Source organism: Ursus arctos, unplaced genomic scaffold, assembly GCF_023065955.2.
Source record: "Ursus arctos isolate Adak ecotype North America unplaced genomic scaffold, UrsArc2.0 scaffold_16, whole genome shotgun sequence".
Taxonomy (NCBI): domain Eukaryota; kingdom Metazoa; phylum Chordata; class Mammalia; order Carnivora; family Ursidae; genus Ursus; species Ursus arctos.
In genome coordinates, this window is record NW_026622830.1 from 60,052,540 (window position 1) to 60,077,376 (window position 24,837).

Consider the following 24,837-nt stretch of genomic DNA (forward strand, 5'->3'; position numbering starts at 1 on the left):
CGTAGTCCCCACTTTCCCAGCCTGCAGTGTGGGGATCAGGCTAGAATCTACTTCCTTGGGACATCCTCTGGTGTCTGTGGATAAGAGTATTTATTACATGTGTGGGGTGGTCCCCTGTGTATCTGAGGCACAACTTTCAAGATGGAAGAATTACAAGAAGGGGTGGGACTTGGCATGGAGGGCCGCTCAGAAGAGGCCTGGGTTCCAGCCCTGTAATACTGCAACTGTCACTTTCCCTCTTGGCCTCATTTTAAGGTGGGCACCATGATGGTCTGGAAAAGCAAGAAGATGCAGGCATTGTCAACCTCTGTAGTAAAACCATGCAATTGTTTCCCGTTATATGAAGAACGAGACCCCTTTACCTCGTTTGGGTCTATGAGGGGAGCGGCTTTCACCATGGCTCCCAGGGATCCTGACCTGTGGTATAGGCATCAGACTGTAACCGCTAAGTGGTCAGTGACTGGCTTTTGACCCACAGGACATATTCAACGTGATGAAGTACCATGCCTAGAGCTTCTCTACATGTCATGCAAAGAGTTTCTCACTCCCTAGTTACTTTCCATCATGTTCCACTACTCACTCCTTCCCTTTCCCTTCTTCTTCTCTCTCTGAAGCAGAACCAAGCACCGATGTTTTGAGCTGCCATCTACAGAGGCTCACAGGACAGAGAACGGAGGCAGTGCCAAGGCCAAAAGACACACAGGAACTCAGGTTCTGAGTCCAGATGGCATCCCGAGTCACGTGAGCCAACTCATGACAAAATCCTCTTCCAGTATGGCCCTGGTCACAGCCGCAGCCACTGACACACCTTGAGCCTGGGGAACCATGCTAATTTGGGCCCGCATTCTTCACCCACAAATACTGTTAGAAATTAAAGCGATGCACCTGCACGTGCAGGGTATCAGGGCAATGCAGTCCCGGGGCAACTCTAGATAAGTAACAGTCTCCCAGGCCTCAGCATCTGTCCCTGCCTTCCTCCCTCCCCTCTGCTCTCCTCCTAGTGTCCCTGCAGCCACCCTGGCTGCCTTTTTCACTCCTCTGGCCAAACTGGCTTCTGTTATTGAGTGTCTGCAGCACAAGTCACTTCTTCCTGAAACGCTGCTCCCTGACGTGTGCAGGTCTAGCTCCCTTTGGTCAATCTGTTCTCAGCAACCTCAGCCTCAGTGAGGCCTTTCATATCTTTCCATGCAGTGACTCCCCAGCCTTCCTCCGTAGCACACTTCATTCCTAGTACAGAGCGCTTGCTCTTTTCTTTCACGTGCGTTCTCTTTGGAGCTTTGGTCCATGTGTAGACTGGGAGCTCCTAAAGCAAAGGAGCCCTAGGTAATTTCAGCTCTGCGCACGGGCCCAGCAAGATACCTGGCATAGGGCAGTGCTCAGTGTGTAGTTACTCAATGAATAATTGAGAAGATCTTGGAGCCCACCTCCCCTCTTAAGCACCTAGACTGCAGAATGCTACTAAAACTTTCAAGCTGTTTCTGGGCAGGGGCGACAACCACAATGGCCTCTGCCTGACTCTTCCTGCTCCAGTTCCTCCAGCAGAACTCACCAGGTACCATGGACAAGGAAGCGCCCTGCATCCAGCTCTCCAGCTCTGGTGGCACAGCCCCACGCAGGCACACCAGCAAAAAAAGCCATGCCTTTTCTCGGGGGTCCTCAACGCAGTGCCTTTGCAGAGTCACAGAGCAAAGGAGCAGGATCTCTTGGCTCCCTGGGCAGAGTAAAGGACCTCAGAACCCTCCCTTTCCTCCTTTTCTGTCCACTCCCATGGTGTCCTCTTTACGATTCCAGCACCCGCACCTCAGCCAGAAGAGTGCTTCTGCACCCACCCCTGTGTGTCTAAACGAGGAACTAAAGGTCTAATGCAGACGTGTCCCTGGGCCCCAGACACAGTGAACGCTCCTCAACATGACTAACCCACAGAAAAATGCAACCAAGAGCATCATGAGACATCACATCACATTGGCGGGAAGAGCGACCCTCCAAAAGTCGAGAGATAACAAATGCTGGTGAGGATGTGGAGCAAAGGGAATCCTTGGGCACCACTGGTGGTAATGCACATTGGTACTGTCACTATGCAGAACACTGTGGACGTCCCTCCAAAAATTAAAAAGAGAACTACCTGCACCTCCATGTTCAAGAAGCATTATTTTCAATAGCCAGGACACGGAAAACATCAGTGCCCTTTAGTGCTGAGTAGGGAAAGAAGTGGTACCTAGAGAATAGCATAGGAATCAGCCAGAAGAAAAGGATATCCCGCTAAGTGTGCTAACAGTACCGGACTTTGAAAGCATGATGCCAAGTGAAATAAGGGAGACAGGGCAAAGACTTTCTGTAGAGAAGCATAGAGAGAGAGAGGGATTGATCCTGTCTAGAGAGAGAGACAGAGAGCTATTTTTCCCTTCTCTGTGGAATCTGAGACAAAGAAGAGAAAAGGGGGAAGACTAACTCAGAAAAAGAGATCAGATTGAAGTAACCAGAAGCAGAGGGCGGAGGGGGTGCGGGAATTGAGTGAATGGTGAAAAGGTACAAATTCCAGTTTCAGATCAATAAGGAATAGGGATTTACAGTACACCCCAGGACTACAGTTCATTACTGCTCTATGGTGTATTTGAGAGGTGTGAGAAGAGCAAGTTCTGAGAGTTCTCATCACAAAGAAAAACCTCTCTTTCTTTTCTTTTCTCTTTTCTTTTCTCTTCTCTTCTCTTCTCTTCTCTTCTCTTCTCTTCTCTTTTCTTTTCTTTCTCTTCACTTTAACCACAGTCAGAGGGTCAAAGGTAACACGCTGTACATATTCACGGGGAGAAAGGAGTACATAGGGACCTTCATTCAGTCGTTCAACAAACACTGGATTTAGCATGAGGTAATCCCCGTTCTTGGCTGGGTTCTGCCCAGAACTCCTGTGTCCCACACACCTCTGGTGCTGATTTGCTGATGCCCTGGGTGAGGCACTTCCTTGCCTCGGTTTCCCCCTTACGGTGACCATGCTGGCTGCCGACACTGTTAACAAGGATGCTGCGGGAAGGAGGAGGTGCCAGCCTCGGAGTGTGGGTTCCCGGGGGAGGGGGTGCAGGCCTTTCCCCTGTAATTTATTTCCAGCTCAGGTGCTTGTGAACTCCTCCCAATCGTCCTGCTGAAGTGTGTGCAATGTCTGTGGGTTGTCACACGCATTAATTATCTGCTGAAGGTTATAAAGTACCCCTCGCTTTGGCAAGATCACCCTAAAGAAAAGGGCTTTATCAACGTTGCCATTAAATGCAATCGCAGAGAGTGGAGAAGATGGAAAGGAAAATCGCTCAAGCCAAAGAATAAATGACATTTCAGAAAACGCAGAACAAGTGGATATGAAGATCAATTGGAACTTAAAGTAACGACATGTCCAATGACATAGTCGCAGATTCTGGATTGCTTCGGGCAAGAAAGGGGGACGGTACACACGGAGCCAGACAAGAGGCCCTGAGGCAGGGTGCAAAAGGTTTGATCCTGGGCAGTGTCTTAACCCTTCTGTGCCTCCGTTTTCTCATTCATGAAATGGGACAATATTCACACTGAACCGGAAAGTGATAATAAGAGAATACAACTTCATACGCCTGGCATCTACCAGGTGCTCACAAATCACAGCTGTCGTCACGGAGAGTCAACGGCGGAGGAAGCGAGAGGTGGGCACGGAATTCGCAGGTGCTCAGAACGCATTTCATTTCGTTGGACTAAAATGAAGCTTTGTTTTAAATGTCCCTGTCTCATTGTTTCCAGACTGTATGTCATCTCACCATGCAGCACATAGACCGTGCAATGCTGGTAAATATAACAGGCTCCCGCGGGGGGGGGGGGTGCTGATTTGTGGCGTGTGCCAGTCTCCATGGGGTGCATATTCCCACCGTGGCTGATTTCAAGCTCCCAGCCTGCCCTTACTGAACAGTCAGGAAGAGATGTCAGCGGCTCGTCACGTCATTTCCGTGGATTTCTGCTGTAAAGATACAACAGACGAGAGCGTAGATGATGGCAGTATGTAGTAAAGCCATCAGGAAATGATGAGTTTGGGATATTTATTACCTTTGTTCTTTTAAAGATTTTATTTATTCATTTGAGAGAGAGAGCAGGGGGAGGGGCAGAGGGAGAGGGAGAAGCAGACTCCCCTCTGAGTAGGGAGACCGATGCATGGATCCATCCCAGGACCCTCCTGGCTTGTGGTGAGGATCAAAGTGACGCCATAAAGATGAAAGTAGCCCTGCCCCTTCCTATCCATTTTTTTTTTTTTTAAGAACACAAATCAGATATTACTTCCTGCTTGAAACCCTCCTCAGGCTGCCTGCGGCCTAAAGAACAAACGCCAGGTTCCTAAGGATGCCTGAAGAAGCCCCTGGACGAGTGCATTTTTGCCCCTTCCACTTGGTGTCCTGGGTCTGCTCAGCTGCCCTAGGCCTGGTGACTCCCAGATCCCGGGGGTCCTCCTCTTCTTTCTGCAGCCCAGGGACCAGCACGCAGGCCCCACATCTGTCTACCTCCAGCCACCTCCCACAGCCTCTTTCAGGCCGTCTTTCAGGATTCAATCTAAGTACAGCCCAGCATTAGCTGTGATGCCACGGAACACATCCCTGATGTGAGCCTCACTCTCCTGTGTGCAGAGGGTCCCGGGACACCTAACTCCTCGGGGTGGGCAGGAAGCCTGGCGAAGACACGCGCGAGGACTCGGGCCAGGCCCCGGCCCACTGGGGGGCGCGACCCTGCGGGTTCCGGCCCTGGGGCTGGGCTGCAGGGCGGCGGGCTAGGGAGGCCCTGCAAAGGGGCCGCGTCCGGGCTGTGGGGGGCAGGGCAGCGGGTGGGAGGGCTTCCCCGAGGTCGGTCCAGCCCCGCCGGCCCAGAGTGCCGCCAGTGGGACCTCCGGGACCTCAGCTCGGCGGGCCGCGCCTCCCGGCCTCCGCCGAGGCTTCCCCAGACCCGGCCACCACAGGCTCGCTCAGTCCATTGCCGTCCTGAATGCCCCGCGCGACTGTCCGGCGCGGTCTCGGGACCGGAGCCCCGTGTTGTGCAGGGCATGCGCGGGCCACCGGGCGCATGCCCGGTCCTCCGGAGGGGGGGTGGGGGGGGGGCGGAAGCTCGGCGCGGGGACGCGGCCGGGCGCGCGCCGGGGCGGTGAAGCGCTCCTCAGCCGGTCGCCGCGCATGCGCGGCCCTCGCCTACGCAGCACGGCCAGAGGGCGCAAGCCCGCCGCTGCTGCTGCTGCTACTGCCGCCGCCGCAGCCGGCGCCGCCGCCGCCTCCGCCGCCGCCGCGACCGCCGCCGCCGCCGGGACCGCCGCCGCCGCCGCCGGGAGCGCTGTGCGCCCGCGGCGTGAGGCGTTGGAGGGAGCGCCGCCCGTCGGTTCGCGGCGCCGCCTCGCAGTGGTCTGCCCTCGCCTCCCGGCGCCCCGCGCGGTACATGTGAGTACGGGGAGGGGGCGGGGGCCGGGAAGCGGGCGGGTGGGCCGGCTCCTGGTGCTGGGGGTTGGCAGGGCCGCGGCCCGCGGGCGTAGGGCCGAGCGGGGCTAACCAGCCGGTCCGCGCCGCGGATGAGGCGGAGACGGACCCCTCCCGCGCGCCGCTTGGGAGGCCGAGGATGTGGGGAGGCCGGAGAAGTGGGGAGGACGAGGGAGGGGCCCGGGGAGGGCGGCACTCTGGGGAGGATCGGGGCGCGGGCGGGTCGGGAGATGTGGGACGGACTGGGGGTTTCCGGGAGGACGGGGATGTGGGGAGGCCGCCGGGGGGACAGGAGAGGCCAGGGAAGGGGGACGAGGGGGCGTGTTCTGGGAGAACGGCTATGGGTGGAGGACGGACTTGTGGGGAGGTCGGCGTGCTCCGGCAGGCCAGGGGACGAGGGGAGGCCGGGGGCTCGGGTAAACGGGGAGGTTTGGGGGACATGAGAAGGCCTGGGGGGGTTCGTGAAAGATGGGGAAGTTGGTGGATTCGGGGGTCTCGGAGAGACGGAGGGGCTGGAGGCCGGAGCGCACAGGGAGGCCGGGGGCTTGGGGAGGCCAGCCGGCCTCCTTGGGAGCTGGCCAATTGCCTCAAAGACAAAAGGGGGGAGAGAGAAAGGAGGAGGAAGAGGGAAATCCTTGGGGACCTGGAGGGGGGAGAAGAGCCCTGACCCGATATGGGGACTCACTGGCCCTGCGGCAGGGAAGGGCGAGCCTCGAACCCGGATCCGGGCCAGCTCTTTCCCCGCAGCTGGCGCTCAACTTGCTGTGGCCCTGTGGTTTTTGGGGCGAAAGGCCTGGAGACCTCGTTGATTCATTGTGCCTCCAAGTTTACCTCTTCCCAACCCAGCCCCCAGCTCTGCTTCTGGCTTAGGTGGAAGAAGGACTTGTTGTTTCTTTCTCTCTCCTTTCCTTTCTTTTCTCAGGAGGAGGAGGAGGGGTGTGTGTGTTACTTGGTTTTATTTAATTGCAGGATTTAGCTTAATGCAGTAAGGGTAAAAAAATTTTTTTAGTCATTTCAACAGTGTCTCATTCTTGCATGGTTAGCCTGCAGCTGGGTTTTTGGCAGTGAGACTAAGATAATAGTAATGTAGTAATTATGGGAACTGGTTGAAATACATTCAAGCTGAAGGCGGTGTAAGGATTTGGGGATCTGTACATAAGACGACCAACGCTGGGATTCTTAGGTAGAATGTCAACATTTTCGTGGTTGGAAAAATAGGCCATTACTATTTGAAATGAAATACCAGAGCCTCACTCTTAATATTTTATTTGTAAAACTCATAATGGAAGCAGTCTTCTCTTGGAAATGTGTGAACTCTTGTCAGTTGTCTCATCTCTTGAAAACCTGAAAGGTGGATGAAGTGATGGAAAGATACATTGCAAATTAGCATTCACCTTATTTTTGTTGAGATCCAATGTAGGTGATTTTTTCATGCCATTGTGCTTTGGAGATAATTTTTAACATCCTGCAATATTTAAACACATGAAACTTCTGAAGAAAGTTTGCGTTCCGGTGTCTTTATGAGTACATTGTTTTCTCTTTGTGGCTGTCCTTGGAGGTGAAACACTGAATGAGCCTACCACTCGTGTCTTGAATACATTTGTGTGCTAAATGTTGTCGAAGCAGCAAGATCCCATGTTACACATTCTTTAAGTAATATCTTTCCGGTGATTATCATATACTCTGATTTAATAATGAAAACTGGGGAAAGATTGTTTAAAACCCATTGCTGTCTTTTAAAGGATCCCACAATCAACCTAAGACTTGAGTATATACACTGAATAAAAGGACCTACGCATTGTTCAGAGGTTATGATGCATCAAGAAGCAAGTCCTTGGATAAATAAAGACATTGAATCCAGAACTTAGTGTTTAAGGTTTGGGGCCAAGAGTCCTGGGGCAGAGCCCTACAGGAGAGAGGACTTCAGCCTCTTTTCAGGCCGGCGGTCCGCTGAAGGTGAGTCGTGATTAGGAGTGAAGCTCCATGAGTGCGATGGGGTGGAAGTGTCCGGTGAAACCAGAAGTTAGGAGCCACAGTGCAGATCATTAGAACATTTCTCACTAACATCGTTTCTCTAGCACTCCATGCCCATTGTTGGAAATTAGAGAACTTGACATCCCAATTCTTAAAATTGGGTTCTTCAGCAAGTCACATAACTTTTCTCGCTGGGAAGTTTGAGAAATTGTCTAAATAACAATTGTATTGTTAAAGCTATCCCCTTAAAAAAATGCTGATTAGTTCCCGCAGGAAAAATTATAGTGTCTTCTGTGTACTGTATATGTTCTATCGTGTAGTAAAGAGTCATTTTGAACATGACTCTTCTTTTTTGGATGTTAGTTTTGAGTTGCTACTTCTCTATCTCTAAAGATTTTATGGAAACCTTTTTTCCTGTATTTTTAAGTGTCTTAATTTTGAGAAAATACTTGTCTCAAGGGTAACACAGGAAAGATGAGAGTCAAAGTCTTAATATGTAAGTCTTTAACTTTTGAAAGTAAACATTTTCAGTTTAGACAGTTTTCGGCTAAAATCTTGTTTTAAATTTCAATATAATTAAAAATTCTATCGTTTGTGAAATGAGGGGTTTTTTTTGGCTTGTAAACCAGTAAAGTTTAGTTTCTGTAGTAGTTTATTTTGTCTTAAAGCTCGAGCTTAAGAACTTATTTCGTTACTGTATGTCCTTACTAAAATCCCTTAAATAATTAGCAAAATATTGCTGTGGGGGTCTTTGGGAATTTTTACTGATGCCTATAGAAATTATTTAAAATGCAAATTCTAAAAACTTGGGCAAAGTAAATGACCTTATTTGAGTGAATAGTAGTAAATTCCAGGAAGTTTGTGAGTGCAGTAAGCATTCAAATCTGAAGTCGCATCTCTGTCCTTAGAAGGATCCTCGGTGGAAGAGGATGAGCGCGGTTCCAGCTCCTGTTTGGGTGTACCTGTGTTTCAGTGCCTCAGCCAGCTGCCTTAAGTAGTTGTTTTTTTATGTCTCTTCTGAAAACCATGTTTCGTAGTGGATTATTTAAACCGTTGATGGCTTTTTCTCTCTGCTAATATTTGTGCAAGGTTTTTTTTTTTTCTCTCTTCCATTTCATGACTACCAAAAGGCAACCTAGTGTAGGAGAAATGAAATGCCACTTTGTGGCATTAATTTCTAGGAATGGTGCCAAATCTTACCATTCAGAACTACATAAATGTGTTTCTGATTATAAAGTGCCAGAAGAACCCCCTCTCTTCCTGTCTGTAACAGTTGTATTGTTTTTTTTTGCTAGGCTCTATCATGGAAATAAAATTCAGATAGGCATATGTAATTCAACTTTCAGGATAGGTGAGATTTTTAGCAAATGCCGTTAATTATGGTCTGATTTGCATAAACACTAATGAAGTGGTTTTTAGAGGAAAGTATGAAATAGATGTTTTTGGCTGGGTGGCACTATTGCCACTTTTTAGCAGTTGAAAGCCTCCGAAAAGGGAACAAGTAGCATCGTCACAGAGTTTACTTATTTGTCAGGACATGAAGGTCTTTCCTTGCAAGCTTTGTATTGAACGAAACAAATTCTGCCTAGATCTTATTGATATACATTGGCATTTACTGTAAACTCATTTTTCAGAACAAGAAAAATGACCAAAGTCATACATGTGAATGTTATCCACTGATAGGGGAGGAGATGTAATGTTACTGCTACGTGTGGGGTATTGTGTGTTGTTGGTAGGTGTCACTACCTTTTTACCGATGAATTAAATCTGGGAGATGACACGTGCCAGACCTGAGGTGATTGCTTTCATGCTTTTTCTCCTTTATTCCTCCTGAGAACCATTGAATGTGCTATTGCTATCCTCATTTTTGCAGAGGAGACACTGGAAGTTTGGAGTTCGAGGAGCTTGCCGTGGGCCTCTTGGCCCACAAGGGGTAGGTCCTTGTTGGCTGGGCCTGCTGAACTCTCTGTGCAGCTTCTAGGACCAGACAGGACTAGAGCAGCAGTAGTCTCACAGATCTGAACCCAGCCTTCCGAAGGGGGAGTGAGTAGCATGCAGGTGTAAGTACCGTGTCTGGGAGAGTTGAAATAATTATATTTTCTGTTTGAATCTGACGCTTTCATATCATGAAGCTGTGATCTGGCCAACATGGTGTAGGTAAACATTTTAATGAACATACCAAAATTGTTTGTTTTAAGTTAATTTAAAATCAGTTAAATACAAATATATAATGCATAGTGCAGTGATTGACGCTTATTTGTTCAAGGTTGTGCTTTAGTAACCTCTACATTGTTACAGAGTTTTTTCATTGGTGACTTTTTTTGGGGGGGGTGTCAGTGTTTATGAATATAGTTTTGTGGGAAGCAAGGTGTAATGTGAGGGAAAAGTAAATTGTAAATTTCTCATGCAGGTTTCATCCCCTTGTAGTAAATCCTAGAATTTATAATCTCTAACACATTGCTGCTCTATAAATGTTTCTGAAGTGAATGTGCTCGTTCTCGCCGATTTAGAATTTTCCATCGTGCTTTTAAGACTTGACGTACTCTGTCCTCCTTTATTTAGGGCCAGTGGACCAAAACCAAGGCTCAGAAGAACCTAAAAAGTTGTATCTATGGGCTGTCTGTGCCTAGGATCTCCTTTCTGCCTCCATTTTCTATCTTAAAAGTCCTGCCATCTGGTGCTTTGGATTGTGCTGTGAACGGTAGGTGCTTGTTGGGTCTACTTGTGACCAAAGCACCATGTGTTTGTCTTTGATGGACTGAAGAAAGAGCTGACGTGGTTTTATACATTCCATATTTGTAGTGCATTGTGTGTCTTTTTATAGAATTTAAGCAACACGAGGGCAGAAACTTTGTTTTACACACTATGGCATCCCCAGTGTCTGACACAATATTTATTGAATGAAAGAACCCAGGCTCATTCGTTGTTGGAGAACTGTTCCTGCATCAGTCAGCAGTCCACTGTTTTTTGTTTGCCTTGGTAAAGAACCTTACTTACAAACCAGGTAGGACTTGATACCAGGGAGAACTTGGATTATCTGTTTCTATCTTTGTCTGCTTTATTTTAGATTATAAATATCATGAAACTTGAGCTGCGGGAAAAACGCATTTCTCTGTCCCTTTATGGTTTTCAAATGTTTTTTTCTAGAAATTAATTTTGTAGGAATTGGTCATGTGTTCGTTAGGACTCATTCTATATTCTGAAGACCTAGGAAGTTGGGATTTATAAAAGATCCTTGATGACTGGTCTAGAAGCTCTAATGTATCTTTTACTAATCAGTTGGATTCATCATGTACTTTACAAGGGTTTTACATTATGCCCTGAAACCATTTTTAAAAATGCATCTTCCCAGGGGCGCCTGGGTGGCTCAGTTGTGAAGCATCTGCCTTCGGCTCAGGGCATGATCCCAAGGTCCTGGGATCGAGCCCCACATCGGGCTCCCTGCTCCGCTGGCAGCCTGCTTCTTCCTCTCCCACTTCCCCTGCTTGTGTTACCTCTCTCGCTGGCTGTCTCTCTCTGTCAAATAAATAAATAAAATCTTAAAAAAAAATCCATCTTCCTAACACTGTAATGCCAGTTCCATGACACACTGGCCTTCGGATGATCTGCTTAGAGAGTCTTTTACGTTGTTGTTCAGAGTAAACGTTTTGAGCAACAGGTCACTTACCTTCACTCAGGCAAGAAAAGTCAGTATTTGGGTAAAAAAAACAGTTTGTTCTTCCTCAGCAAGTTCCCCTTGGTCTTGCTTATTGCGAAGGGAAACACGTGCGTGCGCACACCACAGTAAACCAGTAAACTGGTTGTTTGCAGTGGTTCTCAAAGTACAACTGCATCACCATCACTTGGCCGGGTTAGAAATGCCTGTGCTCGTGCCCCACCTCTGACCTCCTGAATCAGACTCGGGGGGTGGGGCCCGCAGTCTGTTTGAACATGCTGTCCAGGAGCTTTTGTTGCATGCTAATGTCTGTCAACCACTACTTGAGAGTGTTTTAAGAGAAATGCAAGTCGTAGCAGGCAAAAAATCAGTCGTAAATGGCAGAGGCATGTGTTTGGCTTCTGACCACTTAGATTTGCTAGTGAGATTGCCTTCACTTCAGGACTCTTTTTCAGTATGTTTTTCAGGTTTTCTAGAGTCTTGGGAAGACCTCACAACTAATTTTGTTTAGGGATTTTGAATGTTTTATGCTGAGGTCATTAAATTCTTTTGAATCTTGGTTTGGATTTTAAATAAATGATTTTGCATTGAAATAGCAATTTGTATGGCCCCTGGACTTGTGGTTTTTGGCAGATAGCAGGAAAGTGTGTATATGTGGGTGCTCAAGGCACGTGTTCCCTGGTGGTTTTGTTTTGGTGTTGAGAGATTGGCTTGCTTATATTAGAGTCAGGATGATTTCCAAGTCTTGGGGTGACTACTAAAACAGTATTGTGTGAATTGATTCTATGCCTAGCATTAAAGTCATACCTAAATTTAATATGTATTGTTTTGCCTTTGTCCTTTATTTTTTCCCTAAGATCAGAGCTAGATAAAAGTTAGTGTTCAAAGATGGAATTGGTGATATGCTTACTTTCTACTATGTCTTATGCAGAGTTGGACGCACCTGAAGGCAAATAGAATATTGTGAGCTCAGGGACAGGGACTCTGTATTATCCTGTACGGATCTGTGGGTCCTTTACAGCTTCCTCCTCCTCCTATATTGGGTTGGCCCTCAGTCATTGGTTTAATGATTGAAGAAGAGTCTGTGCTCCTGCTGAGGGGGCCTTGTGACCTTGAAGTACATGAAGTTGTTACTAAGGTAGAGAAGAGAATTAGGGACAGACGGGTGGACTTAGGTTACCATAATGTGGACGCGAAGTACAAAGGATGTTTCCACGTACCTCTTCTGGCCCCCATCAGACTGAGTCAGTGGTGTAGCCCTGTGATGGAGAAAATAAAAGGAATGAGCTGGTGGGAAAAAGTGATCTGAAACAGTTTCTTTCTCCTTACATTGGTCAAGTGAAGTTAAAGTTCTAGTTTATAGTCAGTTATAGACTGTGACCCCACTAAATGTACATCAGAGCGCTTGGCCTGGAGCACCTCTCAGTGAGGGAGTCTCCTGTTGCTCCCCGCTGTGCTGGGAGGCTCCAGCCGCCCCCCAGTCTTCTCTCTAATGACTGCTTCAGCCCTGCTCTGGTCTTGTGTCAGTCGCCCCGCCCCGCCCCTTCTGGTGGTTTCTGCTGTGTTGCTGCCTTGTGGTTTTAAATAGCCTTTTCCTGGTTACAGTGAGGTTGCACATCTTTTTATACATTTACTGGCCATTCGGATGCACTGTTTTTCGAAGTGCCCATATTTTTCTGTTAGGTTATTTTTAAATTGATTTGTAGACTATATATATTCAGAACACACATTCTTTGTTGGTTATGTATTTTGCTGCTGTCTCTTCCCACTTTGTCATATGCAGTTTCACTGACTCAGTGGTTTTTGTGTGTTTTTTTTTTTTTTTAAGAATAGAAGTTCTTAAGTTTAATTAGTGCCATTTGTCAGTCTTTTCCTTTGTAAGCTTTTTGTGTCTTTCCCTGCCCTGAGGTCATGAACTAGTTCCTCATTTATTCTCTAAATGCTTTTATACTTTTGCTTTTAACCTTTAACTTTGTAATTCTCTCAGAATTGGTTTTGGTGCATAATCTGAAGAAGGAATCCAGCTTCATTAACCTGTGGACATGCTAGTTGTCCGAACACCGTTCATTGAAAAGGGCATCTTTCCCCCAGCGCTCTGCAGTGCCCCTTTTCTTGGAAATGAAAGGTCCGTGTGTATGTGCATCTGTTTTGGACTTTCTTGAATTCCACTGGTACTGCCCAGTTTAAGTTGCTTCAATTATTTTAGTTTTATAACAGGTCTTATTGTGGAACTCTTCCCACTTGGTTCCTTTTTAAGCATACCTTGGCCCTCCTTGACCCTTTGCAGATCTGTATCTGTTTTAGAATCCCTTGCTGACTTGCAAGGAATTTCTTCCTGCTGTTGCTTGGGATGACGTCGAACGTGATCAGTGTGTGGAGAGTCGTTTCTTGTTTTGAGTTATTACAAATAAAGCCTTTGAATAATTTTGCTCAAGTCTTCATGTGACCATCGGCTTTTGTTTTTCCTGGAAATGGTTGGGTCTAGCACTGTAATGGCTGGATCCTGTGGTAGGCCTATGTTGGCTTTTTGAGAAAGTGTCAAACTCTGTCCTGGAATGGCTGAACCATTTCACATTCCTCCCAGCTTTGTGTGAGAGTTCCAGTCACGCTGGATCGTTGGGGCAACATTTGGTATGGTTAGTCTTTTAGCTTTTCAGCCATTCCGATAGGTGTGTAATGGTTTTTCTTTGTGGTTTTGCCACCTGTGTATCTTTTGGTGTTCAAATCTTTTGCCTATTAAATTTTTTTTCTTATTGGTGGGTTCTTTATATATTCTGGATACAAGTCTTTGTCAGATGTGTGCTGTGCTTTTCTCTCATGCTATGGTTTGTTTTTGCATTCTCTCTCTCTCTTTTAAAGATTTTATTTATTTATTCGAGGTAGGGAGAGAGAGCGGGATGGGGGCAGGGGCCGAGGGAGAGGGAGCAGCGGACTCCCCGCTGAGCAGGGAGCCTGCTGCCTTTGGGACTCAATCCCAGCACCCTGAGATCATGACCTGAGCCCAAGGCAGACACTTAACTGACTGAGTCCCCCAGGTACCCCTGGACTGTGCTTTTTCAGTGTCGTAGTTAAGAAGTTGTTGCCTAATCCTAGGTCACAAAGGTTTTCTCCTTTATTTCCCTCCATCCCCCTCTAGAAAAGTTTCAGGTTTACATTTAGGTCTGTGATTCATTTTTATTTATGGTGTAGGATATTATTTGTAGGATTCTTAACTTAGTTCTGATTATTTGTAGGAGTCTATTGAGGCATAGAATGAAGATATAGCTCCTTCTGAGAGCTTTTTTTTTTTTTTTTTTTCTTTTTTGCTTCAACCAGTTTAAAGCAGGTTTAAGGCTTGAGGTATTTTGGACCGCCCAGTGCTGTGATTTTACTGGAGAGGTGATTCACCTCTGGTTTCTTTTATCTTGAGCTATGTAGCCTTTAGGGCCCTGCTTCTGGAGGTAGTGTTTTTGGTTAAACACCCTAAGGGACCCAGCTTTTGATTCTTACTCCTCTTTCCCTGAATGGTTGTAAAAATGAAAGTTGAAAATTTTCAGAATTGGCAAATGACTGCAGGGCAGAGGTGGTTTCTGTGCTTGTTCATCTCTTTGGGTTCCTGATTTCACTTTAATTTTGGCCTGTTCTTTCCTTATTGTCTTGTCAGTTTCTGGTTGATTTTAAGATTTTAAAGTATTCTGTCCATCTTTTTTAGTCTTTTTCAGGGGAATTATTGGGCCAGATAACATAGCCTGTAGTTAAGGATACAGGGAAAAGTGTGTTTTATTTCACTGCAGTGTTTGGAGTCTAGACTTGGATCTGTGTCTCCTGTAGTCGTTGCTAGCCATGTGTGGCTATTTAAATTAAAATTAAATAAAATGAAAAGTTCTGTTTGACAGTCACACTAGCCCCAGTTTGGGTGCTCAGTATGCAGGTGTGGCTAGTGGCTACCACCTCGGATAGTGCAGAGATGGGACATTTTCATCGTCATGGAGCGTTCTCTTACACAGTGCTGGCCGGACTCTTGACTTTTTCCAAAGTCCGCCTAGAGCAGGAACAGCTAGACAGAGGATTGAGCCTCTTTGACAGGCGTATCATGGAGCCTGTCTCTAAGGTGGTGTGGGTTCTCAGACCGGTATAGGTGGGATCATGGGAGGCTGTGGTGCACTGAGTAGAAAACCACTAAGTACTGATATTTAATTTACAAATACCTGCCTAGTGCTTCCTTAGGGTGTCTGTTTCTTTCTTTTTTCTTTAATTTACAAAAAGTAGCAGTAATTTAAAAATTATCGAAATTAAATAGCGAGTCAAAAATTAAATTTTACCTTTAGCTAAAGTCTCAGGTATTAGTAATCAAAGATGTCTAGGTATCATAGTTTGTGTAGAGACGCAGGTCTTTTTAGTAGAAAGAGCATCTTAACTAGGAAACAGGAGGTTGAGGTACAAATACTGGTGCGTTGCCTTTAGTCACGTGACTTCTGATACTGTCTATATAAACTCTAGTATCTGTGATCTTTGAAGCTCTGCGTGCAGTTACTATGTGGGATGGTGTACACATGTAAAGTGCCAGGATAGTTGACCCCTGAACATTGCGGGCCGCCGGACCCTTCCCCATAGTTGAGAATCGGCAGTTAGCACATATTTTGTATGTGTATCATATACTGTATTATAAAAAGGTAAGTTAGAGAAAAGAGGATGTTGAGAAAATTATGAGAAACTACATTTACTATGCGGCATGTATCAAAAAAAATCTGTGTATACGTGGACCCAGTTGTTGAGGCGTCAACAGTATTAAATACCTGTCTTGTGCCTGGTGTAGTGTCAGCCCCCGGGGTAACAGACAGGAGGGGAGTGAGGCAGTCAGCGTGCAGTGTGATGCCTACAGTGATAGTGCCAGAGCAGAGTGCTCTGAGGACCTGGAGGGCATGTCCCCGTCACGGTCACGCTCAGAGGTCAGCAAACTTTCTCTGTTAAAGGTCAGATAGTAAACATTTCAGGCTTTGTAGGCCACATAGGGCCTGTCACATAGCTGCCTTTTTTTTTTTTTAAACAACCTTTAAAAGGGTAAAAACCTTGATTAGCCCAGAACCATACAGAAACTGGCTGTGGACCAGATGCCATGACCTCTGCAGGTCTGGCTGTCTGCAGGGATCTGTAGAAAGAGAGTGGAAGGTGGGAAGCAGGCAGGGCCTCGTGGAGGACATGCCCGCTCTAACGGTGCAGAGGCGGGAGAGGCTGGGGTCTGTGAGACTGGATGTTTTTACTCGTGTTTAGGAGTACAGAAAGGGTTGGGTCGAGAAGGAGGTAGGGTTGATACTATTGACAAGATCAGAGCAGCGTGTGGTTGATTCTGACGGGAGCAGATTCCTATGGCAAGCGGGTGGTTAACTAGTACAAGGGTCGGTCAAGGAGCTGTTGCAGTCATGCGCTTCAGAAGGGAGAGGAGCCAAGCCTTTGTCATTAAGGGAATGGCTGCCCGGTGTCTGTCGCCCAGCTAGTAAAGTGATGGGCAAAGTTCAGATGGTCCAATCTAACAGCCTGTGTCCTTTTAATTCTACAATTACGTTGTACACACAAGTGAAGAAGGCCTTAATTAAGGGCGTGACTGAGGAACTGGAGAGAGGGTGATTTGAAGCCTGTTTCTCAGCCAGTCTCCAGGCTCTGACCTGGGAAATGAAGAGCCAGGGCTGAGAGAGGGGGTGTCCAGAGCAATTCCAGGATGCCTCCCAGATTTCTCCCTTGGTGAAAAGTCCATGAAGATCTTTTTGTTTTTAAGTGCTTACTGATCAGACTGTTTGTTGCTTAAGGAGGAAATGCTGTCTCCTAGGTCCATGAACCCCAGAAGCGGTACGCAGAATTGTGTGTATGCACATGAGCTGTTTTCCTGGGGTAGGATGCTTGGGCTTTCGTCCCATTATCAAAAGTGAGCCCAGCCCAAGGCGGGGGCACTCCTTGTTATTGGACTGTGGATGTCTGACACTCTGCCCGGGTGTGAGGCTGTAAGGGAAAGCTAAGCATCCAAATCACAGGACTGTTACTGTAAGTGTCATACATCCCAGACCGCTACATAAAACACAGGCACATGAAGCTGTCACCTGAGCCCAACTGTACCAACCGAGGTCTACCAGCCAGCAGTGCAGATGTCTCCCCTGGCCTCCGAGAGACAAAACAAGGCCCGGTTTTTGTACATAGAAGGCCAGCCAGGAGAGTTTGGGACTCTCGTTGGCATGGATGTTTCAACATGCTGTTGTACATGAGATGAAGCTAAAGTTTATAAACTATTAGGAATATCTTAACAGTCCCATGGCTATGAGAGATGGACCAGTGTCACTTTTAGTTGGCTGTGTTAGTTCCAAAAAGGAGTGTAGTTTTTCTGTCCGCTCAGAAGTGCGTTGATAGTTAATAGTTGTAAGACAGTACCTAACTCGTCCTGTTACAGTTAGCTCTTCCGTGAACAGATGCAGGAGGAACTGGGCAGCTGGTGGTTTATGTTCGCACCAGGCAGATGAATGTGGTGTCCTGGAGTCTAAACTGGATTGGTTCGTGTTTGACATTAGCGTTATATGTAATTTAGGAATTACAGACTCTGGATTATAGCAGTCCGTGCAGAGATTTGCTGTTTTTGGTGATATATGGCTGCCCTATAGAAGTTGAGGCTTAGAGGGGAGCGTTTGGAAATGGGTTTATGTCTGAGAAAGTTTCCCTTTTCCTGTTGACAGGACTGTGACCTCCATTAAGGGCCAAGTGTCATGAATGGCAAAGATCTAAGAAATGATGGAATTCAGTGATGGTGTAGACGTTAGAAGTGAAAACCCCTAGGCTGTTTAAAATATCACCCTTAAGATTTCAGGCTGGGGATAATTGTGATTCCAGTGTAGGTAAAAAGTTTGGCGTCTCCTTGGCTGTGTCATGGCAAAAAAAAGCTTTGCTTTCTGCTTTGGGAAAAATACATTAGTTGTGTCCTAAGGAATTGACTTGATAAAAGAGGTAGCAGGAGTAACTTAGTTTAAATGCAAGTTGTCTACATATGAATTAATTTTTGTCGGGTGACGGTTGATGATTTGGTTGGTGAAGAGTTGATGTTTGATTTTCGTCTTTGAGTCTGCCCTTTCAACTATTTCATTGGAAATTCTAAACTTTTCCACTGGGTGTTTGCCTCCTTTATTTTTATTGTTTTAGGTAGTCTAGGGTTTTAGAGGTTGATCTAAATTTAGGGATCAGCTGGTCCGGGGCTCCCACTGTAGAGAGGAAGAAATAACAGGGTAAGGCTCCTTGGGTAAATGGCTCCTTGATACTGACAGAGGAGAACTCTCAAGATTCTCTCAGCTGTCTTGACCTTTAGCTCATGGGTGATCTTTTTAGTAGATGAGAAGGGTATGAAGACAGCTTCTAAAACTCAGGTTTCCTATTAACTGTCAGGAGATTGAAAAAAATGGATGTAATTGAAAAATGGGTGAGAAATGGACACCGTTGAATCCGTTGTTCACACTGTATCCAAGTAACTTGTGGTTTGCATTCAGTCATTTATTTCTACATTGTCTTGGATATTTGAGGAATGACAAAACAAATCTCACACGTGTATATAGTCTAAGTTTTAGAAGACTAATAATGCCAGTTGTTCTCACTTCTCTGCCAGATTTAGAGCATTGTCCTGAGTCACTCTTGACTCTTGAGCATCTTGTCCTGATGGGGATTCATTAAAAAGAAGACAGTCCTGGGGTGCCTAGCTGGCCCAGTGGGTGGAGCATGTGGTTCTTAATCTTGGGGTTGTGAGTTTGAGCCCCACGTTGTGTGTAGAGATTATATAAGTGAGTAAGTAAGTAAGTAAATTAAAAAAAAAAAAAAAAGACGGTCACTGCCTCAGGAAGCTTTTGGGTACGTCAGTGGTCCTGAAAGTAGTGTATGTAAGAATCACCAAGGAGAGTATATGAGAGATGCAGGCAGGGGGGCCTGGTGCCTTAGTCAGTTAAGCGTCCTACTCTTGTTTTGGGCTTAGGTCATGATCTCAGGGTCATAAGATCCAGCCCTGTGTCAGGCTCTGTGCTCAGTGTGGAGTCTCCTTTCCTGCCCCACCGCCTCGTGATCTGGCTTTTTCTTTCTCAAAAAAAAAATTTTTTTTAATGCAAATGCCTGGTGTTATCCCACAGAGATGTTGGATGATCATTGCTGATGTGGACGCCTGTCACCTGCATTTTATTTATTTTGTATTTTATTTTAGTTTATTTGTTTTTTAAAGATTTTATTTATTTATTCGACAGAGACAGAGACAGCCAGCGAGAGAGGGAACACAAGCAGGGGGAGTGGGAGAGGAAGTAGCAGACTCCCAGCAGAGGAGCCTGATGTGGGGCTTGATCCCATAATGCTGGGATCACGCCCTGAGCAGAAGGCAGACGCTTAACCGCTGTGCCACCCAGGCGCCCCTGTCACCTGCATTTTAAACTAGCATCTCCTCGTGCTGAAAGAACACTGCTGTAGTGTTGCTGTAAGGACGTTGTAAATCATCAGGACCTAGAGTTTGGGAGGCCCCCAAGACTACCTGCAGGTTCCGTGGTTCACTAGAAGGACTTAGAGAACTGCGAGAAGCCATTATCCTCATGGTTATGGTTTATTACAGGGCAAGGATGTGGACAGAACAGTGAAGGAAAGGCACACCGGGCGAAGTCCAGGGAAGACCAAGCATGAGCTTCTAGTTGTCCTCTCGCAGTGCAGGTGTGCTGACTTCTCCCAGCACCGATGCTGCCAACCAGGGAAGCTCACCTGAGCCTTGGTGTCCAGGATATGTATTGGGGGTTGTCCCATAGGCACTGCCTACATGGCTGAGTTTAGTCTCCAATCCCTCTGGAGATCAAACTGGTGTCGTGTGTGGCGCAAGGCTCCACCAGAAATCAAATTGTTAGCATGGACTGTCTGGTGTGGCCGAAGGCCCCCAGCTAAACAAAGACCGCCTTATCAGGCAGGGGATTCCAAAGGCTCAGAGGTGACTTCCCAGGAGCTGGGCAATGGCCAAATCTTCCCTGGGGCAAGCTTAATCCTTTCCTGCATACAGCCTAGAAAGTAAATTGTTATTCCTGTCATTACTAGGGAGTTCAAGAAATTACTGCTTTTGGGGCGCCTGGGTAGCGCAGTCCTTAAGCGTCTGCCTCCGGCTCAGGGTGTGATCCCGGCGTTCCGGGATCGAGTGCCACATCGGGCTCCTCCGCTGGGAGCCTGCTTCTTCCTCTCCCACTCGCCTGCTGTGTTCTCTCTGTCACATAAATAAATAAAATCTTCCAAAAAAAAAGAAAAGAAATTACTGCTTGTAGGTAGAAGATACATTGCAACCACATGTAGTGTAATTTGCCACAAAACTAAAATACCAGAATTTCTGCACCCAAGTGAAGATGTCTCCAGAAGTGTGTCATACTTGACACCTGTCGTAATGTTTTCATCAAGAATTTGAGTAAAGAACAGGAGTTAATGCTGGGAGACCGTTCATTTTTAGAATCAGGATTTGAAAATACTTCGACAGGTTGTAATGAAGTGCTAAAATCAACAAGGTAAAATTTATAAGGAATAAAGGTAAAATGACAGACTTAAGTTAAAAAGAAAAAAACAGCTGAGAAGTTAAAGATATGTGGTATGTGCCTTAGCTGTACCTGTGGTCAGAAGATCTGGGGAAGATGACTGAAACGGATCGGCAGGCTTCTTTGTGAAGGGGCAGATGGTAGATATTTTAGGTTTTGCAGACTAAGAGGCAAAATGAAGGATATTATGTAAGTACTTACATAACAGGAGAGAACACTAATATCTATAAAATTTTTATTGACAGAATTTCAAATAATAGTTGAGTATGTATATATATTTTAATACAGGTCTAATAAGAATGGAATTTTTTTTCGGGGGAGGGTTGGATAACATGTTTTGTAATTGGAGCTCACAGGTAGTGTTCCGTATCATCACAACCAATGACAAATGTTCAGTCTCGGGGCTGATCGTCACGGAAGGTTACAGATGTCATCTCTGACAGTGTCTGCATACTCGTAGGTGCTCTTGCACACTGATACCAGTTCGGGAGCATATCATTTCAGTTTAGTGTATTCATCGTTTGGCAGACATCGATAGAATTCCACTAGATTCTTTTTGATGTTTGCCTTTCCGCACGTCATTACAGCGCAGATTCCTCTCTCCGATGGATGGTCTGATGGAAGTGCCTCAGTTGCTCGGTGAAGTGGGTTTGAGATACGTGAATTTTCATTGTACTTGCATTGAGGTTTGAGAAATGCCGCTGGAACTGTAGTTTGAGCTCAAAACACATCTGCTACACGTTTGTGTGGGGACATAAATCCACTTCTCTCTTTAACTTTTAATTTTTTTCATTTTTAATTAGCCGCTATGCCCAGCGTGGGGCGTGAACTCCACCCTGAGGTCAGGAGTTGCACGCTCCTCCGAGTGAGTCAGCAGGCGCTGCTCTAACTTGTGGCGGCGGGGGAGCCGTGTGGCCGCGTCGGACGTTGCTTGTGAGTAAGATGCTTGCAGCCACTGAAATGCCGTCACTTCCCGAAGTCCCTCATATGAGCGCTGCTGTGCCTTGTCAATTTAGGCTGAGCTCATGAAGAAATGTTAACATGTAGGAGCAAAAGCTAATTTCCGAAGCAATTGAGTGTTTGGTAATAGTGATGAGTAAAGGGGGGGGTCTTTTTCAAATAGATTTCAGTCTTGGCTCTGCGGTTGAAAAGTCACAACAGAGCCTTGCACAAACCATTGAACTGCAGTGTGGTAGGACAAGTCAGGCTATTTTCATGAGGTTGCCGTTGGTGCTACTGGCTCAGTAACACATGATGGGTTCGAATACTTTCCACAAAGCTCCTGCTCATGAATGATAGACTGAATAACCATAGTTTAAATGCTTTAAGCAACTTATATTTTCATCATTGTAAATTTTCCAGCTAACCCTTTTTCTGCTCTGCAGATATTTTTACTGTCATCAGTTATAATGTGTCTTAGCAGATTCTACTCCAGGTTGTATTAAATCAGGGTTTTCTTAATATCTTTAAAAGTGTTCTCACCAGCAGTTCCACACTGACTGCCCTCAGAGGCCCCTTCTTCAGTCCCATTGACCTCTTGAACAAACAGCCTAGCAGTGTGGGGAGCACCTGTTGGCTCAGTCCTTCGCCTCGTTCCTTCACTGACTCTCTGTTGTCATCCATGTAAGATGAGGGACCATTTAGGGTTTGGAGCAGAGAAGCGATGCCGTCTGATCTAGGCTTGGAATCGGTCTGCCGTGGTGAGCGTGTATGCTAGGGTGGCAGGGCTGGGAGCGGGGAGGCCTGTTCCGGAGTGCTGTAGTCATTTCGGTGAGGGATGGTGGCTCTGGTCACGATGGTGTTGGTGAGCATGATGGCGAGGGGACAGCGTCTGGGCCTCTTTTGTGGGAAGAACCAACATTACTTGCTGACAAGACCGGATGGGGAATGTGGGAGGAAGACAGGCGGCAGGGATGACGTCCGTTGTTTCTCGCCTCAGCAGCTGGAAGGCGGACGTTGTCGTGAACGGAGAAGGCTGTGTGTAGGAAGGTTTGTGGAGGGGGCGGGCCAGTCAGCACCTGGGCTTGGAGGTGTCGGACGTTTCACTGAGTTCTCTTCGGTGATGCTCCACTTCCCCAAGGAGCCTACAAGCAGGCCCGGCAGAGAGTACACCTGCCAGGGTTTGGTCAGGAAAACCCGGGCCATTCTCGACAATTAGTCGTACGGGGAATTAGAATCCATCCCTACCTCTGGGAGGGCTGGCAGAGTTGAAGAGAATGATGTTTCTCTTCATTTTGCCCACGTTGCCTCTTATTAGCGTTCACTGCCCGCCGCCCTGAGCTGTAGCAGGAAGGGGTTTTGGGAGAAGTAGCTCTGCCGTCTCGGTGATGCGCAGGAGCAGGCCGCGGTGGGGCTGCGGTGCAGAGTGAACAGCGGTCAGTCCAGCGCAAGGCCAGGCAGTCGGGCTGAGCCGGAGGGACAAGTTTTAGCTTTGTTAGCATAGAAGCAGCATTTGAATGAGCTTGCCTGGGAGGTAAGCATAGCTGAGAGGAGAAAGGACAGAGCCCTGGGCGACTCTGGAAGGAGGGAGCCATCGGTGGGGTAAGAAGAAAATCACGAGAACATGAGTGGGAGATCAGCTCTTGTCAGTTGTCGAAAGGACGAGCCCTGGGCTCTAATGATTGGATTGAGCAGTGCAGAGGTCGTTGGTAGTCTTAGAGGGAGAAGTTCGTGGAGTGGTGGGGGCCAGAGCCAGTGGGTTTAAGAGAGAAAAGGAAAAGAAGAATTTGCGATATCGAGTATGTTGTGTATATGCTTGTTTGTGGAATTATTTGTACAGTAGTTGTTTTAAAGTCCCTCTGGGCTGATTGTCATATTTGTTCCCTTCTTGATATTGGCTTGTGTTGATTTTCTCCTCCCACGGGAATTGACGCTTTTCTGGTTCTTCCTATGCTGAATAAGTTTGGGGTGTGCCCTCCCCATTTAGGATATCATGCAAGGAGACTTTCCATTGTATTGAAATCTGCTGATTTTGGTCGTGGTTTAAATCCAGTCTTGCTTCCTAATCCCCCTGCTCCAGTTTACTTTTCAGAGTGGTCAGAGAGCTTCTGCAGTTACTCTTTCCAGCCTTCCTAGTTGCTCTTTCTAGGAGAGGCAGGAGGGAATGTGCTTCGTCTTCCTTACCTAGATCTGGGACCCTTCGCTTTGCAAACTGCTTCCATTTGTCCAGGTAGTGATCTCCAGTTCCACCGAGGCCAGTGATGCCCGCACGACTGTGTCTCTTGATCACTTACCACTCCCAGGCCTTGCAGGAGATTTCCTGCTAAGTACTGCACGCATTTGGTTCATGGGTCCTTCCTTTGGTGCCTCTCTCAGGTAGACAGAATGACCCTTAGGTATACCTTAGTAGCCCATTCGTTCATTTGTGTACAATTGAAGCGTTGTCTTGTCTTGAATATGTTAACTGTGCCTATTAATTAATTTGAGTAGAATAGTGTTTCTTTCGTATTTTTAATGAGCCTTTGCGCAGTGGAATTTTCTATGGATATTATTTACAGTGTAGAACAGAATGGTGGTTAAGAGGATGGGTGTTGGATAGGTCTTGCTTTGAACCTCAGATTCGATTCTTATTCCCTGCATGTTGACCAGGTTCCTTAAGCTCTAAATCTGTTTTCTTATCTGTTAAGTGGAGATTATCATAACTCTTTGACAAATGTGACAGAACATAGTTCTTAGTACATGGCTAGTTAGAGAAGAATCAGCCTGAGGTTCAGCAAATACAGTTCCCAGTGATGTAGTTATTTCTGTTGTGGGGATTTAAAAGCTAATCTTATTCCCTGATGAGTTTGACCAGCGTATCTAAGAAGTGCAAGCAGTTGGTATTCACCGTGTACTCTGCATGTAGAACGGGCGATTTATTGTTGTTGTTGTTGTTCCTAATACCGGTTTTTCAGCAATTAGTAATATTGCCTCTTCATTTCCCTAATGTATTCACATCATCAGTAGCTTACTACCGGTTGGACCGCAGACCCTGTACCATGCGCTGGCACACAGATGAATGGGATGCAGTGACCTATGACCTATGAGCTGCTCCACTGTCTAGTATTAGAATGTGTTTGACTAGAAAATTATTTTGAAGCGTAAAGAAGCTTTTGTTTGCCCAGATAACTTTAATAATCATGTTTGCATTCTTTATACATTTTTGGTTTTTCAGAAAGTTTCTTCTGACCTGTGTTCTTCAGAGTACAGGTTACTACGGCTTGCCTGAGTGCAG

The 24,837-nt window shown here is 46.5% G+C and overlaps 1 protein-coding gene across 4 annotated transcripts in view; it reads left to right on the plus strand.

The window, feature by feature from the left end:
• LOC125282066 (focal adhesion kinase 1-like) overlaps positions 1 to 24,837 on the plus strand; it is a 424,568-nt gene that overhangs the window by 327,729 nt on the left and 72,002 nt on the right. For 3 of the 4 annotated variants that reach the window (XM_057313014.1, XM_057313013.1, XM_057313015.1), the window contains exon 1: positions 5,141 to 5,420. The exons of the other annotated variant lie outside the window; for it this stretch is intronic. In XM_057313014.1, coding sequence (XP_057168997.1) covers positions 5,163 to 5,420 — 258 coding nt within the window. In that variant the 5' untranslated portion in view covers positions 5,141 to 5,162. Of the gene's footprint in view, positions 1 to 5,140; positions 5,421 to 24,837 lie in introns of those variants that run through there. 4 annotated transcript variants of the gene reach the window in all.